The sequence below is a fragment of the Pyrus communis genome, chromosome 2 (assembly GCF_041283825.1).
Source record: "Pyrus communis isolate YQ-2024b chromosome 2, ASM4128382v1, whole genome shotgun sequence".
NCBI classification, from domain to species: domain Eukaryota; kingdom Viridiplantae; phylum Streptophyta; class Magnoliopsida; order Rosales; family Rosaceae; genus Pyrus; species Pyrus communis.
Genome location: NC_142566.1, coordinates 8492919 through 8512054, shown reverse-complemented (window position 1 = coordinate 8512054; position 19136 = coordinate 8492919). Strand labels below are relative to the sequence as shown.

The following is a 19136-nucleotide window of genomic DNA, read 5'->3' as shown; positions in this document are numbered from 1 at the left end:
TCTTTTTTTCTTTTAGTTTTGGTTTTTAGTTTCTTATATTACTTTTAATTTTAAATCATAAGAAAATAGTTTCTTATAGTTAATCCATGAGGTACCATATGATTAGATTAGTGGGACAAAAAATATTGACGAAACTTTAACGAAAAGATTAAATTGACGTACAGTATTGAAGGTTAGTGACCAAATTTATCAATTTTTGAAACTTAGGGACCAAAATGAAGAGTTGGATCAATATCTGGGACCATTTGTGATAAAACCTTTCTTTTTTATATCCACGTGTCACAATTTCATTAGATTTGTGAGTCTCACGTACAAACTAACAAAATAGTTAACAAAATCTTAACAGAATGATCAAATTGATGTGGGGTAATGAATGTTAGGAAAGACATTGATTGATTTTGAAAGTGAGAGACTAAAATGATGAATTTGGTCAATTTCAGAAACTATTTGTGATAAAAAAATAAATAAAAAAAATACCTTCAGTTTTTTATGCACGAAAATGTTACTGGATATTATATTTGATTTTTCTTTGGCAGTTTTGAATTTTTTTTCGTTCACTTCCAAGGAAGAAATCTCCAATGCCAAGGGCTTTTACAGTGATCTGAATTTTTTTTTCATTTTGTTTTGCCTCCCAGACCCTGCAAGAAACTATATATTATGGAAGGGGTTTGGCATGAAAAAGGTGAAAAAAAAAAAAAAAAAAAAGGAAGAAAAAAAGTGGGACGTGGGGTACGAGTGAGGGAGATCTACAACTGTAGAACTACACAATGGATAATTATCATCTTTTTGGTTAATTAAAATAGTTAGTTTTAATATAAATTTACTAAAATACCCTTAGCAATTATAATCCTATTCTTTCTGTCAGTTATAAGTTTTTTTGTTTGAGGGGCTTTTTAGTCAAATTGTTTTTCGTAAAGTTTTGAGACATCAAAATTTACTTGTCACTTTTTAATATTAGAGATTAAAGATAAGAACCAAACTATTAATGTCATACCAGTGGTTCAAAATTTATACTTTTAGAGGATTGTTAACATTAATGGGTTAGACAGCAAATTGTTAAGAAAAAAGAAAATTAATAAAAATTGAACTTGTACTAAAATGCATAATTACTTTCTGTTATTACGGTAAGGCACCATTCGTAGAGGTTTAAAATGTTATTGTGCTCTTATATGGTCATGGACTTATAAAAAATATGTGAGAAGTAAAAAAATGTTTGTGTGGATAGTACAAACCTTTTTGTAATTGCAGTATTCCGTAATAAAATAAAATGTTTTAATTCTTACTATTTGCATATAAATAGCACAATCCTGTGTTTGTGGTGGTGGGCGAGTAAAAGACCTAGGTCTGTAAAGCAAACAAGTCCCTTCATCCATGGCCTGCACAATCGATTTCCGCCGCCTAGACGAAGGCTTCGGTGGCAAAACCAACAAGCGCAAGAGAAACCCCCAAGCCTCTGACGAAGATGCCTCTGTCTTTGGCGGCGCTGCAATGGAAATCGATGACTCGTATCCACCTCCAGCGAAGCGGTCGGCGGTACCCTCGTCTGACAATCCTGACAAGCCCAGCTTCGGGAAGCCGAGCTACGACGGCGTCATCGCGGGAAAAGTCTCCGGCCGGAAGTGGAAGCAGCCGAGGAAGCAGAGAGCGTCGGCGGCGCATGTTAGCCGAAAGGGAACGACGTTCGAGGAAAGGGCGAAGGCGAAGGAGATAAAGAGGGCTTACAGAGAGAGAATGACGGAGCTGAAGGACGAGATCAAGAAGAACAAGGAGGAGAAGAGGAGGAAGAGGGAGGAGAGGGAGAAGAAGAAGAAGGAGAATATCTTGAGGTCTGGGACTAAGCTGCAGGTGATTTCGAACCCGAAGACAATCAAGAAGATTGCAAAGACGAAGGATCGGAAGCTCCTCCAGCCGGTTCCGGAGCATTTGATCAGCAAGAACAGGAGGAAGAAGAACAACAACGACCACGAATAGGCTAGTCAGTTCGTTTGCTTTTCGGTTTTATGTTTAGGGTTGGATTCAATTTTGATCCTTTGTTTTTGTTTTCAGAGTTGCTATGTTCCGAATATAGTTTCTTTCGTATGCGAAATCTTTTGCTTGCTCGAATTTTGCAGTTATGAATTACTTATGGTTGATATTTATTCGATGAATGGAAAGGAAGACAAAGATTAAGTTACTGATTGTGAGTTATATGATGGTGTTGATAGATTGGTGTTTCGTTTCGATACTTCAAAGTACTTGCACAATACATGTATTTTGTTTGTGGATTGTATCCACATTGCCTGCGTTAATCGCTGTTATCTTGTTAGTAATAGTTGGTTAAGGTGTTCAAAAATCTTTAATTTATGCGAGCAAGCAGTGTTGGTTTGTTTGGACCAGTTTCGAAGGCTTCATTTTCGCTTGGTTACAGATATGGGTGACCTAGTTGACTCATAATTAGCTTCTGTTTCGGCTTTTTATTGTTCTTGTGCCCTCTCCGTAGTGTTTTTAGGTATTTGTCTTTGTAATAGAACTCCCAAGTGCAGATTCTTGCTTAAAAAAGCGTTTTCGAGTTGAAATAGGTTGCATATACCTGTTTTTGCAGTTTTTCTTTTTCCTAACCTTGTTTATGTCGCTCTCTTGTATGTTCAAATATTTGGAGAGCTTGTCTGCAGAACAGTTTTATTCAATGGTTCAGTTGAGGGTGCCAATCTCGCATATTCGTATCTGATTAACTCATGTGATGAAAATTTTGGATTCTCAAATAAAACTCCAAGAAGCATTGTTATAGAAAACTATTACGTTGACTTTGTGTTGCTTGATCTATGGTTAGCTTGTCGTAGCTTGATATTGGATTCATACAATATTCGGATCTGTTAATATTGCCTTATCGGTGTGTGTTCTCTGCTTGTTTGCATCATGCAACTTTGTCATGGACAAATTTCACTTGAAACAAACTGTCTATTGCTCAAGCAACAGATAGAGATGGTATCTGTATACATTTTTCTGTTTCGATCAATATTCCTGTATTGCTGTGCATGAAAGTTTCTAGGTCAAAGAGAGGAGGAAAACGGGGACGGAGTTATGAATTTCCTTTCCTTGCAGTTTGTTTTCTGAAGTTCTTGTTGAATTTCTTCAACTTCTGTATTGGAGTATATGGTCTGTCCTTGATTTCCCTTATCAAGGTTAGCTTCTAGGGAGGTTGTTAAATGTGGAACACTTGTTAAGGAACAAATTGTAGCAATAAACGCTGCAACACTTGCTGCCGCAGTTGCTGCTTCAATACACCCTACGACCATTGTAGCTGTCCACCTCACGACCAGCGAGCGAGGTAGCAAGTGTTGTAGTGTTTGTCGTTGCTACTTGGTTAAGAGAGATGATCTTTTTTGGGTGAAATATTCGCATGTTATGATGTCGTTGAAAGTGTCTTAAAACACATATTACATCTTTGAGAGTAAATAATGGTTACTTGTTCCATAAAACTGTTAAGTTCATGGAAGGACTAGAAATGTAGAAGCTAACAAAACCGTAGGGTTTATGAAGGATTAGGTAGCTGCCCGCCAGAGGATTCCTCTACCAAATCTGAAACTGCCCGTTTCATGGCTGGGCAACTAGCAACGGCGCGAGCAATTAATGGATCTGTTGTAAAGAGTGGGCATGGTTTTTGATGGTCTGCGAAATTAGGATTCAAGAGGGAGGTTGAGGGAAAGTTTGGACAGGGCCGATCTTGGGAATTTTGAGGCCCAGGCCGAGCCAAGAAATATGACCTAATTTTATATAAGAAAAATGATTTGTTTTCACATGTAAGATTTAGATAAAATTATACTTAATAAAGCACTTCAAACTCAATTATTTAGAAATACAGAACAAGTAATTTATTTTGTACTACGAGTAGAGAACAAAAAAACATCAGCTTTAAGTAGATAGATGAAGAGTCTTATTTCCCTTCTATTTGAACTTTTAAAGTGTTTCTATACAAATTGTGAGATTTTTTCTCTTGTTTACTAACCTTGTTAGTATAGGACTAAAAAATTAATCATATGTTCAAGTCTTTAATTGGTATTTGTAAGTAATGAATAAGCACTAAATTAAACTTATTGGTGACACGTCATATGATTTGCAAATTTGGTCTACGCATTACTCTTTGTTGAAGGTTAGACTTGAATTGGAATGAATATTTAAAACTCAAACCCACATAGCTATTAGCTAGTAGTTAAAAAGACATTAACAATGAAATGGAAATTTGTAAATTTAGAAAAATTAATCATTGGAAAGTAAAAATATAAATTTATACTTGGGACCTCTCTTTAATTTTTTTTTTTTTTTTTTTTTTTTGGGAACAAAAGGACTTCTCGTTAATTTTAAACAATTCTATCGATTTCAAATCTAAGGGACTAAAATGAGGAGTTATGCAAATTTCAAGGACTATTTTGGCTAAAAAGCGTTATATATATATATATATATATATATATATATAAGTTGAAAATAAACGAACGTACGAATGAACATTATATTATTAACAGAAAACAAATAAATGAGATTGTTGAGATGGCTACAACCTGGTGGCTACATTTTTTACTGACTTATTATTCATACTAAACTACAAGTTATATTTATAGGGAACAAAACCTAAGAAACTTTAATTCAGATGGCTCAAATCCTAAACTAACAAGCAAACCCAAATAATTAAATGTTAGACCATGATTTTCCAATGTTGGATGTAAGGCAGATCAGATACGCATGCCTCAGAAGTTTGGTTATGGACTCAACAACCTCTATTGCGAAGCTGAATAAACGGAGCAGCAATGCCACCATCATCATGTTTAGGAATCAGTGGGCCAAGGTAAATGACTTCACTGAGAGTGATCATGCTTGTTCAGGAAGATATAGAAGCCTAATCCAACAAGGAATTAACAGGTTTCCTATGATATTGGAGTCCTTACAATCTAAGGATTAGCGTGCGTCACAAGTAATTATACTCCTAAGAGAATGCAATATCTACTTCTTAGATATCCTCTAGGGTTATCCCGGTTTAATAAGGATTCTGCTATAATAAAAGGTCATCTCCTTGATTGGTATAAACTCACCGTTCTAGGGTTTATCTTTGGTATTGCAATTTTTGCACACTTATTATCTTACTAACTTGACTGTCAGAAAGCCTTTGACCCGCACAACCACCCCCAACCCTGCAACGGAGGTCTTTGGCTTGCTCATGGTTGTTTGTTATTTTACAGGTACATGGATTTAAGCATCTCCACCTGCTATGACTGTGTGCAAATTTGGTTCTAACACTAAATAACCATAAAATACTAATATTTTCAACACCCATCATCAAACGCATGGCATCACACGACATGAGTTTCAAACAAGCAGATGTAAATGTAGGCTTTGCTAAACGGACAAGCAAACTTTGCTAAGTGGACATGCTGGCTAACTAAACTGGTGATGAATTGGACTGGACTAATGAACTTGACTTGACTTGACTTGCAAACTAATTCTGATTCTGACTGGCGACAAACTGATTTGAACTGACAATCTGATTTTGATCCAAACATGTTGATGTTGAGAGTATGAAGAGAAAGCCTATGAGTACTCCCCGTTACTAAACAACAATAGTTCCATATCCCAATTGCAGCAACAAACAGATGAAAGTAACACTATCACTTGAGTAGTCACAAGTCCAAACACTTGAGTGATAGTCACAAAAAAAAACTTCCAAACATGTCAAAAACTTATTTGGGCTTCGAAGACTTCAAACAAACCAAGCCCGTGTGGGCCTAAACTAATAGTTTTCAATTTCTTTTCTTCCTTTCCCTTTTTTCTTCTTCCTTGTTTTTTTTTTTTTTTACTGTAAGTTCTTATCTGCAAAACAAGAGTCTTCTGGGTAATCACACATGATCCAAACATGTTGATGTTGAGAGTATGAAGAGAAAGCCTATGAGTGCTCCCCGTTACTAAACAACAAGAGTTCCATATCCCAATTGCAGCAACAAACGGATGAAAGTAACACTATCACTCGAGTAGTCACAAATCCAAACACTTGAGTGATAGTCACAAAAAAAACTTCCAAACATGTCAAAAACTCATTTGGGCTTCAAAGACTTCAAACAAACCAAGCCCGTGTGGGCCTAAACTAACAGTTTATTTCTTTTCTTCCTTTCCCTTTGTTCTTCTTCCTTGGTTTTTTTTTTTTTTTTTTTTTTTTTTTTTTTTTTTTAACTGTAAGTTCTTATCTGCAAAACAAGAGTCTTCTGGGTAATCACGCATGTGACGAGATAAAGTTGCAGGCGTGACGAGATGAAGTTGCAGGCACGACTAAGGCATGGCTCAAGCAATCAGGACTTTGATTTTTGTAGAACGGGTGACGACTATGTATTAGGGTGCGGGTGCAAGCGGGTTCGATCTCGGTTTGGTTTTAAATTGCAGGCCTTTAATTTCAAGCGTAGGCAAGGCAGGGGGAAGCTGTTGTGCGGCATTGGGATCCACGCTCAGACAGGTGTGTCTCGTAGTGAGATGGTGATAGTCTGGCATGATGGTTAAGTGGCGACGGGGTAGAGGTTGTGAGTGCAGGTTGGTGGGTGCGATAATGGGATTTGGGCAGCAAATTCAGGCGATGGTTCTAGGCAACGGGCATGTTAGATGCAGTGGCTTGTATCTTTGTTCTTCATGATAGCCAACTTAACACAGTCAATGCGTTAGCTTCACACAACAAAAAAAACAACAAAACCTTATTCCACTAAGTGTGGTAGGCTATATCAATCCTAAATAAGCGACTCGCTCAGATTTGTGTCAAGTCTTCCGTTAGCTCAAGTACTTTATGTATTTTCTTAGTGTCTTTTTCCAAATCTCCCTAGGTTTTTCTAACTTTTCTTTTTAACAGAAAACAACGATGAATGGGACAGAGCTGCTACAATAGCTTCAAGTTGGAAAATGATCCTCGTTCGATTCTTTTGTTTTGGGATTCTAGGAATTCCGTGATTGGGGCCGTTTATCGTACATCATGTGGTCAGAAATTATTTTAAAATTAAATATAAATAGTAACTAATAAAGACTGACCGCACGATGTACGATGAACGGTCGCGATCATGAGATCTCTAGGATCCCTAGAAAAAGGATCCGGCGATGATCCTTTTCCCTTCAAGCTGGAGTTGCTTTATGTATTGGAGCAGAGGTGGTAGTTCAGATAGCCTCTGTCTCATAATTGCATCTACTAACTGGAGCATCTCTAAGTGATGCAGGATGCAGCGGATAAAAACAAATAAAATGACAGATAGGATTCATAGGTAGGGTCCACTATCTTCTTGTGTGAGGAGAGGCCTAAAAACCTATAAATTTTGGTTCTAGGATTATCTTACAATGTAGACACTAGAAAGAACAAAGCAACAGATTCTTAAACAAGAGAATGACACATAAAAATGAATTTATAACTCAAATATCAATATGATAATTCAAACAACTTCTCCCCTTTTCTTTACAAATACATGAATTTAGATGCTTAAACTCCCTCTTAATAATTACTGATACATGCATCATTACTAAAGTTAATGAACTCATTAATATTAACCCCACTTAATCTACCCCACTAACATATATTTATTACATTAAATAAAGATTGAATTATTACATAAAATTCATTACTTTAGAACCCTTGTATTCCATGTATATCGACTGAATTTCAAAACCAAATGTATTGAATATTCCGATGATCTTATTTCATGTCCTGCATCATTCTCATCGAGTTGGAGAGAATTCGTCCTCAAATTTGAATCACCATCCGCTTTGGAGACAAAATATTGATATCTTCCACTCCAAACAAATAGATACTTTGAATAAATGAGAAACTTTGAATTGCATAAAATATGCTCCACAACCAAGGTCTTGATCTGGACGTCTACCCAATAAATTTTCATTTGATTAGTTGTATTTGCAAAGTTCCTTGTAGTACTTGAATTGAAATTACCAACTCCAATCAAATCAATAAATTCAGAACTACCCAACAAGTGAAACAAGCCATGGGACTCGACTTCCATATCTTCAAAGAAAAACTTAAAGTTGTAGCCTTCAACATTTCCAAGGTCCCGTCCACTTGGAATTGCATCACAAATTTCACAACCCTCACAACAACAATCAAATATTGGTGGAAGATCTAGATTGAGACCTCAATCTATTAGTAGTTGCGACATGTTGGTGTTGTTACAACGTCACCCTTGGATCAAGCTAACGCTCTGATACCAACTGATCCAGAATGCAGCGGATAAAAACAAATAAAATGACAGATAGGATTGATAGGTAGGATCCATTATCTCCTTGTGCAAGGAGAGGCTTGAAAACCCTATAAACTTTGGTTTTAGTACCAGCCTACAATGTAAACACTAGAAAGAATAAATCAATAGACTCTTAAACAAGAGAAAGACACATAAAAATGAGTTTACAACTCAAATATCAATATGATAATTTAAACAACTCCTCCCCTTTTCTTTTACAAATACATGAATTTATAGATGCTTAAACCCCTTTTTAATAATTACTGATACATGCATCATAGTTCATGCATCATTACTAGAGTTAATGAACTCATTAATATTACCCCACTAACATATATTTATTACATTAAATAAAGATTGAATTATTACATAAATCCATTACTTCAGAACCCTTGTATTCCATGTATATCGACTGAATTTCAAAAGCCAAATGTATTGAATCTTCCGATGGTCTTATTTCATGTCCTGCATCAGTTGGTATCAGAGCATCAGCTTGATCCAAGGGTGACGCTGTATCAAGGGTAACAACACCAACATGCCGCAACTACCAATAGATGAAGATCTAAATCTAGACCTTCCTCCAATATTTGATCGTTGCTTGGATAGTTCATGTCCAATATGTTGTGAAAATTCTTCAGGTGATAATTCTTTAAATCTTGATCTTCCTCCAATGTTTGATCTTTGTCCAAATGGTTCTTGTGAAATTTGTTGTGGTATATGTCATTATAATTTTATGTATCGTGATGTTGCTGATGATCCTACAATTAGTGATGGTATTGGTGGCCAAGAGTTTTCTCTGCAGGTTGGAGTGGATAATCAAGAGATCTATTTGAATTTTATCAAGGATATTCATGATGACAACAATTTGCTTTTTGAATTCAAAATTGAACACAAAAGAAAACAAATGAACACAATCGTTTTGACAGAGCTGGTGGAAACTTTTGCTAAGTTTCAATTCCATGATCCAGTTTGGTTGGATTTTATACATGCTTCCATCAACAAGAGGTTGAGTGAAAGGATCGATTTGTTAAAAGTTTTGAATATTGATACATTCTGTTCATATCCTGACGCTATAGTTCGATTGTAAGAGATGGCTAATCTCTGTATATTCTATGCAAAGAATCTGTTTGTAAATGTGAAAAAGAAAACAATGCACGGCAAGGCAGAATGGTTGCAGCACTTTGCGGTTTGGATACTTGTTCTTACAAACAAAACTCGAGGAAGATTTTTCTTCGAGAAGGGGAGAATGATGCAGGATGGGAAATAAAAGATTCATTTCGCATGGAGCACACTAAATTATTGGATGATAAATTTATTTGCTGGAGTAAAGAGGGTGGTTCAATACATATTGGCTGATCAGTTTTCTTTCAAGACGTTTTATGGCTAATATCATTACTTTAGTTATGTAATTTTCAGTTTTATGTGACTTTAATTTAGTTTTATGTATATTTAATCCTATTGTCTTTCAATTTCTGAATATAAGTTACGAAATGGTTATAAAAATCATTTCTTGCTGTAAGATGAAGAGGTTGGACGTTTTTTATTAATGAAAATTCTCAAAGTGTATCTCTGTTTCAGTTTTGTGCCTTTCTCTTTGTAAGAGTCTGCTACTTTGTTCTTTCTAGTGTCTACGTTGTAGGCTGGTACTAGAACCAAAGTTTATAGGGTTTTTAGGCCTCTCGGGGATAGTGGACCCTACCTATCCATTCTATCTGTCATTTTATTTCGTTTCTATCCGCTGCGCCCTGCATCATTAAGTCTTCGGTGCACATATTCAAACCACCTAAATTGATTTTCTATCATCTTATTTTCAATTGTAGCCACTTTTATTTTAACCCAGATATTCTCGTTCTTCACCATATCCTTTTTTTTATGCCTATACATCTAACAAACCATTCCGTTACATTCATTTTTTTGCACATGTTAATGCTTAACCGCCCAACATTATGTGCCACAAAACATTGCTACCTACTATCGTTCTATAAAAATTTTCCTTGAGCTTTAGTGGCATACTTCTATTCCATAACACATTTGATGCACTCTTCCACTTCATCCATCCAACTTGTATGAACGACAACTAAGCATATTGATCCAAACTAGACAAACAAACAAAGGAGAAGTAGGAGAGGCGAAGAGCAATAGACAAATCAAGTAGATTAAATCCCAAAGGATCAAACATGCTCTGATACCAATCTGAAAATAAATAGACGAAGAAACAAATGAGATTGTCAAGACAGTTAGAAGCTGAAAGTTACATTTTATTAACTTATCATTTATACCAAAACTATAAAATTTTGTTTATAAAGAGCAAAACCTATGAAATCATAATTTGAATGGGTTAGACACAAATCATAAACTAACGAGCAAACCCAAGAAATTAATTATTCATAAATACTAATATAACAATACACAAACACACACACACACACATATATACAGCCTCAGCCCCTTTAGAGCAAGTCCAGCGTTATGCATTGCTATGGGGAGCAGCTGCTCAGAAACCCAAAGCGCCAGCCTTCCTTGCTCCAGCCCACGTTAGCCACGTTATTAAATTAATAAAAAATGTAAAAAATTAATAAAAAATTAGAATTTTTTTTAAATTAAAAAAATTGATTTAATTTTTCTATAAATATCTTCCAACTTACACCACAATTTTATATTTTCTCAAATACTTTGGGTTGTAATTTCTTATTTAATGACACGTGGTACAACGAGACCAATTAAAAATCCTATCAGAAATTACAAATAAAATTATTTTTTATTATTTTATAAAAAAAAAAATACTAATATTTTATTACCTATTGCCATGACTATTCAGGTTAGGGGTGGAGATGCAAAAGGTAATTACTATTCATCAAAGGCAGTTACTATTCACTGGAGGGAATTCAATAGGCAGTTGCCCTGGGGAGCCTTCCAACACAGGAAGTGCTCTTAACGATCCTTTTTTTTTTTTTTTCCCAAAAGATGAGCATTAGTTGTTAAACTCACTCCACATCGAATTTCAACGATTCGAACTGTCTATTTTGTAAGTCTAGATTCATAAATCATCCTTATAAAAATTTAATTCAATCTGAAACCATCCTATTTAATTATCATGATGAAATTTCACTCTTTCGTATAGAACAAAGTGTTCGTTAATTTCCTTGAACTCAATTAAATTCCTCAAATATTTCCGATTTGGTTAATATTTAAAAAAAAAAAAAAATCTATGAGGTGTAACTTGAAAAATAAACTATTCAGATAGTTGAAGTTCGATATTATATATACCCCATAATATATATATATATATATATATATTATAATAATAACTTTAAGTACCGTGAAACTATCGCACAAAACTATCCATTAAACAACTTGGCTTCACCTTCTCCGTTTAATACACGGATTAAAGTTCAATTGGCACTGCTAGTTGAATTTATGCATATTATTACTAGTCTTTGTCACAGTTCAATTAATTTACTAGGAGGCGGTTGACCTAACATCAAGTGTTTGTTTAAGTACTAGGGTTTTTCATGGATACATTACTTCACAAAAGTAATATTATAGAGACTAAATTTGTAGAAAAACTTTACAAATTAAATGACATGTCATCAATAAATAATAAACATTAAATAATAATTCAAGCATCAATTTTTATATTATTTAATTTACTAATTTTGTCTATAAATTTTAATCTCCCTAAACATTACCCCTGCCCATAAAGGGTATCTCAGTGCAATCTCCAATAAAAATCCCTAAACAGTGACAGAGCAACCAATAATGATAAAGACCAGTCCGCAATCATAAATCTTTCACCATTCAGATCGTCCACTAAATAAAATTGAACTAAACGCCAAAAGGATGAAGAAAAACAAAGTCGTGACGTGGTATCACTCCGACGGTTGGATACTTCGGACGGCGGTGATTGAAAGTCTGGTATAGTCAGGTCAATGTAGCCAAAGTCTTGGATCTTGTCGGTAGAACCACACCAGTTTCTTGATTTAACAATAATACGAAGACCACTTGCAAGTCAACTTCGTCGTGGTCGGCTGGAGAACTTCACACTGCTTCTGGATAAACATACAGGTTCTTCAATCACAATTTTCATTTTTTGCTAAATTATATAATAATATATTTCTGTTTACACACTTTTTTTAGTGAGAGATCATTGCTTGCAAATTAATATTGATCAGTTTTAAATCATTCATGCAATGATTAACATGGATAGTATATATAGAAATCTGAACTACTGATACATAGTTCAATGGAAACTAGTATTTTTCGGAGATCTTTAAGGGGGGGGGGGGGAGTTCGACTTGGGTGAAAGATGGCGAGTACATTGTCTAGGGCAAGTGGCCTACCCCATGTACGCGTCTGCGTGGTTTTTCAATGTTAACTAGCTACTAAATTTATAAATAAACGAAAATATCACAGTTAGATTGTGTTTTTATAAACCAAATGTTGTATGGCATGGTTTGTAAACCAAATGTTTAAATTATGTGGTTTTTCAATGTTAACTAGTTACCAAATTTTATAAACCAAATTTGTAAGAATCCATATAGAAAGATTTTGTTGCGTGGTCAATTAAATTTTGTGTCACTTGTAAAAAGCTATTAATTTTTCTTGAGACATGGGGTTGCTTTTCACTTACAGGTACCCAAGAGAACAATGGTCAGAAAAGGGAAAAAACCAAGGGAGGAGACTGCGGAGTACAGTAGTCGAAAGTCTAACCCTCCACCACATCCTCCCACTTTCAACACCTCTAAGTCTCTCAATCTCAGGTACCGTACAACCATTTTTCAGGTGTATATATCGTATGTGTCAATACTTTATACAATCCTGGGATTGTTCAAGCAATTTTCGAAGGGTAATGCTACTCTAAATAATAGAGTGTCAGGAAGTGTGTTAGTAGATTTGAGCAGGTACCAAAAATGTATTTAGTGCAACACTCGTGATTTAAAATTTAATAAGGTAATTACCAAGTTTTAATCAATAGTTAGTAGAATGCATGTCATCTACTTACCATAAACTTCTTTTTATCCTGCCAGGCCCAAAATTTTCATCAGGGGTGCAAGCACAAATTATCGACGGAAGAACCTAAGGTTTGCAAGAATTTTTTTTTTATTTTTATACCGTGACAAATTATTTTAGTGTAAAATGGTTTTCATCTCTTCATCAAATGTTTTCATGCCTACCAATTATAGTACAAAAATATGAATAAAAAAACCAATAGAAAAATATCAAGCATATAAAAAGAATGTAATTATAAATGATTTCTTACAGCGAATGCTGTTGTAGTAGAGTTACCACGGAAATTATTTCCAGAAGTACTAATGTTGTTACCTTACTGATTGTCATTTTCAGAAGGATAAAGACAACATCACAAATCGGGGAGAAAAATGATTGCGAACAAGATTTCCATGACCACGTAGTCTTGGACCAGCCAGACAAGTGGTGTATCTACAGGGTTCCCAGCAAACTTCGCAAAGTAAACGAAGCAGCATACACTCCTCAGTTACTATCAATCGGCCTTTTCCACTACGGCAAGCCGGAACTCAAGGACATGGAGACCCACAAAAATATGTACTACAAGAATTTTTCCGCGCGTTGTTCGAAGAAGGACTTTGCACTAAAAAAATTCATCAGGGCTCGTCAAGAACACATTCTTCGTTGTTATGCAGGGGCCATTGAGCTTGAAGAAGATCCTGTTGACATAATTGTGGTTGATGCCTGCTTCATCATTGAGCTCTTTTTGATGAACTCCTCTGAAACAAAAAATCATGAAAACGATTACATTTTAAGATCACCGTGGCTGAGGAAAGCTGTAGAGCAGGAACTAATATTGTTTGAAAACCAGCTTCCATATTCTCTTCTTCAAGAGCTATATGACTTTGCGGTGCCAGCCTCCTGTTCCCCTCATTCGAAAGAATTACAGGAACAAGAACAGGCTCATAGAAACAGTAGTGCCAATCATGACCAGCAGGACTGCTTGCCATGCCACCCTCTCCGCTCAGGTGATCATTGTATTGATGTTCCAAAAGCTGAACCTGTCCCTGATTGTATAGATGTTCCAGAAGTTGAACCTGTCCCTGATCATCCCTTTCTCAAGCTTACCTGCGAGTTCTTCAAAGATTACAGCAAGGGAAAATCCGTCAAGAATGGGGTAAAACCAAAACACTTCACTGATCTGGTACGACATTTTCTCTGTCCCGAAGAAGAAATGACCTTTGTACATAATGCTTATCCTATAAAAAATATATATGCTGTAAGGAAGCTGAGGGCAGCAGGGGTGAAGTTTACGCCACTTCATGAAGACGGATACTTTATCATAAAAGGAGACAAGCCTACTAAATGCAAGTTTAACTTGGCGTGTTTTCGAAATATGAACTTAAAGCTTGCACAATTTTGTGTCAAGGATGAGACAGAGTTCGTTATTCGAAACATCATGGCCTTGGAGCAGTTTTTGTACCCGGACAAGCCTTATATCTGCAATTACTTTTTGCTTATGGATCAACTTGTGGACACTGTAGAAGATGTTGATTTGCTGGTTGAGAACAAAGTTATTGTTAACATGCTGGGCAGCAACAAAGCAGTGGCAAAGCTGGTTAATAGACTTTGCGAGCAGATTATGGAGGATAAATCCTGCTATGCTGACGTCTGTAAACAACTTAACAAGCACTATGAGAATTTCTGGAACCGTCATGTGGCGACCCTGAAACGAGTTTACTTCAAGGATCTTTGGACAGGCAGTTCGACTATACTGGGACTTTTCGTCCTGGTTTTCTCCATCATTGGAAGCATAAAGTCGCTCAAATCATAAGCATTAAGCTCTGTAGTTCTTATTAGACAGAATAAATAAGTTTTAAATAGTGCATGGAGGCGCTTACCATACCTTTTTTGGATTTTCTTTCAAGAAGTTGGGTTCGACGTCTCCCCTCTTTTTCTTGTATTTTCCATTTTTTCCTTCAAGATGGGTCAGGGTTATACCTCCCTCTTTTCTTGAATTTTTTGTTTTAATTGTTCTCTGAGGAATAAGGTTCATGTCCCATGACTGTGTGTAACTTCTCTTTTCCTAATTCATTTAATATCCCTCGTTTTATCGAGGTTTCTTCAAATTGTGAACAGTATAGAAGATGTCATTAGGCTAATCAAATTACTAAATACTATCCCTAATTTACAAAGGAGAGAGAGATGTTATATTTGTGAAGCAATGTAAATATGACTAACAAATCTCACTACTCGGATGTAGCTTAAGGCTAATTCAAGTTTTTAATTCAAGTTGTAGGATTTAATGCAATGTAAATATGTGCACAATGTGCTGTGATTGTTTTTAATTCAAGTTGAAGGATTTAATGCGAGCCATTGGATCATATCCAATGTGGTCTCTTGGATTAGATTTTATTGAGTCATAGCTCATGACAAATGTAATCATCTCATAGGATGACTCTAAGATAAAACGTACACTCAAAATTAATATACTAACATGGCCCCAGAGCCAGGTTCCTTTGTAATCTGGGCGTGAATCTGTGAGTGTTGGTAGCGAAGAAACTCGAAGGAGAATCGAGTTTCGTTGCAATGAAAGAAAATTTTGAAAGCTTTCTGAGTTATTCGATAACAAATCTAACATGGTTGGATCGAGTGGTGCTGATCTTCGAGCACCAGTTTTCAATGGAGAAAACTTTGATTTTTGGCAGATAAGAATGAAGACTATATTTAGATCCCATGAGCTCTCGCTTATGGTTGAGAAGGGTTTCCGTTCTCTAGTGAAGAAGGATGAGGAGCTCATTGCAAACGAGCACGAGCTTCTAAGAGAAAATATTGTCAAGGATGCAAAGGCTCTTGGCATCATTTAAGGGGTTGTATCTGATCAGATCTTCCAAAGAATTACTACACTAGAGACGGTGAAAGAAGCTTGGGATACGTTGAAGTAAGAGTTTGTGGGAGACAAACATGTAAGATCTATGAAACTTCAAGGTTTAAGGCGTGACTTTGAATATGCTCGAATGGCTAAGCATGAATCAGTTTTTGTATATCTTGTTCGAATGCTTGAGTTAGATATTCAAATGAAAAGCTATGGTGAAGATCTTGGTAATCAAAGAATTGTGCAGAAATTATTGATTAGCTTGCCTAAGTCCTATGATAGTATAATGAAAATACTAAGGATTTAGGGACTATCGATGTTCAAGATGTTGTGGCTACTCTAGAAGGGTATGAGCAAAGAATTGAGAGAACTTTGAGAACAACAGCGACAAGGCATTTGCTAGCTTGAGTATAACTCCTAAGAACAATAATTACAATGCCAATCAAAACTTCAAACTGCTGAATAATTGGAAGATAAAGGGCAAGAAATGGGACAATAACCCTATGTATTAGCAAGGATAAACTATTTGTACTTTTGATGGAGCAAAGAACCCTTGCAAATACTATGACAAATTGCATTTTGGGGAATGTTGGATCAAGGGAAAGCTCAAATGTCACAATTGTGAAAAACTTGGTCAATTGCTAGGGATTGTCGTTCTAAGAAGGCTACTCAACATGTGAATTATGCAAACTAGATTGAGGATACTCCTACTATGTTCTATTCATGTACTGTAGCTACTATGAAAGAAGTGTGAAGATGTCTAGTATGTAGACAGTGGTTGTAGCAGTCATATGATAGGGGGAGAAGACCTTTTGGTGAATATTGATAGGAGTATCATTGCAAAGGTTGAAATAGGCACAAGACAACTAGTTGATATGGTTGGGAAAGGTCATTTGGTAGTTGAAACCAAGCAAGGCAAAAGATACATCAAAGAAGTAATGTTAGTACTTGGTTTGAAAGAAAATTTGTTGAATGTAGGACAGATGATAGAGCATGGATGCTATCTTGTATTTGGAGGAAATGAAGTTATTATTTATGATGATCGCTCTTGTTCCAACTTGATAGTCAAGATCCCTATGAAAAGAAACACAAGCTTCCCTATGAAATTACAACTAGGAATTCAAATAGCTATAAGAGCTAGTGTTAGACAAGTTGCTAAGATTTAGTATAGAAGATTGGGGCACTTGAACATGAGTGCTTTAATGCAGCTTCTAGAACGATAAATGGTGATTGGATTGCTTGAGTTGAAAGTGAGTACCACTGTATGTGAGGGATGTGCACTTGGCAAGCACTGTAAGGATTCATTTCCAAAGGAAGCAACTTGGATGGTTGTTTTACCACTTGAGTTGGTTCACACTTACATTTGTGGTCCTATGCAAACATCTACAAAAATTGGCAACAAGTATTTTCTTACTTTTATAGATGATTGTACCAGGATGGGATGAGTACTTCCTAAGAAATAATTCAAAAACACTTAATGTGTTTAAGAAGTTCAAGGCAACTTTTGAGCTACAAAGTGAGTATAAATTGCAAAAATTAAGAAGTGACAGAAGGGAAAAGTATACTTCTCTTGAGTTCAGTCAATTATGTGAAGATCTTGGTTTTGAAAGGCAACTTACAATGGCCTATTCTCCTCAACAGAATGGAGTTATTGAGAGGAAAAATAAAACCATTGTAGAAATGGGCAAATGAATGATTTTGGAAAAGGGTATTCCACTAGAATCCTAGGCAGAGGCATGTGGTTACACTGCTAAATATATCCTCAATAGGTGTCCTACTAAGGCTTTGAATAAGAAAACTCATTTTGAAGCCTATAATGGGAGAAAACCTGGATTTAAACACTTAAAGGTGTTTGGATCCTTATGTTATGCTCAAGTTCCAATATAGATGAGGAAACGCTTGATGCAACCAGCTCCAAGTTTGTATTTCTTGGCTATGGAACCTGTGAAAAAGGCTATAGATTGTGCAATCTAGAAACAAAAAAAAAAAAAAAAATAGTCATCTCTAGAGATGTAATCTTCAATGAAAATGCTAGCTAGGATTAGAAATCTGGTACTGAGAAGATCATGACTATTCAATTACAGATGGCACACATAGAGATGAAGGGAGTGCAGTTGAGATTGAAGAGGAAAATGAAGAAATGGTGAATACATAATTGTTGCATGATCATCATGATCAAGCAATTACTTCTTTACCAAGTCAAGATGCACAGATGGCATCCACAGTTCCACATGAGTTTGATCATACTCGGCTCAGCTTTAAAAGTTTGAATGAGATATATGAAAGATGTAATTTATGTGTGGTTGAACTTGAATGTTTTGAATAGGCATCAAGAGATGAAGCTTGGAGAAACGTTATGTTCACATAAATTGAGAAAATAGAGAAGTGATACCTGTGAGTTGGTAAATAGACTATTTGATAAACCTTTCATTGGTGCCAAATAGGTCTATAAGACAAAACTAAATCTTGATGGCTTTGTGTACACGAACAAAGCAAGATTAGTGGCAAAAAGCTATTCTCAAAAGCCTGGTGTTGATTTTAATGAGACGTAAGCTTGGATACCATTAGAACTTTGATTGCTTTGGGAGCTCAAAGGGAATCGAAATTGTTCCAATTGGATGTCAAGTCAGCATTTTTGAATGGTACATTACACAGAGAAGTGCATGTTGATCAACCACTAGATTCGAAGTGAAAGAACAAGAATATAAAGTCTACAGGTTGAAGAAGGCCTTATATGGTTTGAAACAAGCTCCCAAAACTTGGTATGATGAGATGGGTACCTATTTTAACAAGTTTGGCTTGAGAAAAGTCCAAGTGAAGTCATATTATACATCAAGTTCAGTGATGCAGGTATTCTTATTGTATCTCTGTATGTATATGATATTATCTACAAAGGGAGCTCAGATACAATGATTCAAGAGTTCAAAATGGAAATGATGAAATAGTATAAGATGTCAGACTTAGGATCGTTACATCACTTTCTTGGTTTAGGTATAATTCAAACTGAGAAGAGCATATTCATTTGCCAAAAGAAGTATGCGAAGTCATTGCTTGAG

The 19136-nt window shown here is 35.7% G+C and overlaps 2 protein-coding genes across 3 annotated transcripts; both read left to right on the top strand.

The window, feature by feature from the left end:
• Nucleotides 1-1306: 1306 nt before the first annotated feature.
• On the top strand, nt 1307-2173 carry LOC148698513 (uncharacterized). Its single transcript, XM_088683927.1, has one exon. The coding sequence runs from the start codon at nt 1372-1374 to the stop codon at nt 1969-1971; it is 600 nt and encodes a 199-aa protein (XP_088540053.1). The 5' UTR covers nt 1307-1371; the 3' UTR covers nt 1972-2173.
• A 10014-nt stretch (nt 2174-12187) lies between these two features.
• LOC148698512 (UPF0481 protein At3g47200-like) lies at nt 12188-15334 on the top strand. 2 transcript variants are annotated; one of them, XM_088683893.1, is made up of 4 exons: nt 12188-12305; nt 12873-13000; nt 13268-13321; nt 13584-15334. In XM_088683893.1, exons 2-4 carry the CDS (start codon nt 12888-12890, stop codon nt 15037-15039), a joined length of 1623 nt encoding a protein of 540 aa, XP_088540019.1. In that variant the 5' UTR covers nt 12188-12305; nt 12873-12887; the 3' UTR covers nt 15040-15334. The 2 variants fall into 2 exon arrangements, with proteins under 2 accessions (XP_088540019.1, XP_088540020.1); XM_088683894.1 differs by lacking the exon at nt 13268-13321.
• Nucleotides 15335-19136: the final 3802 nt, after the last annotated feature.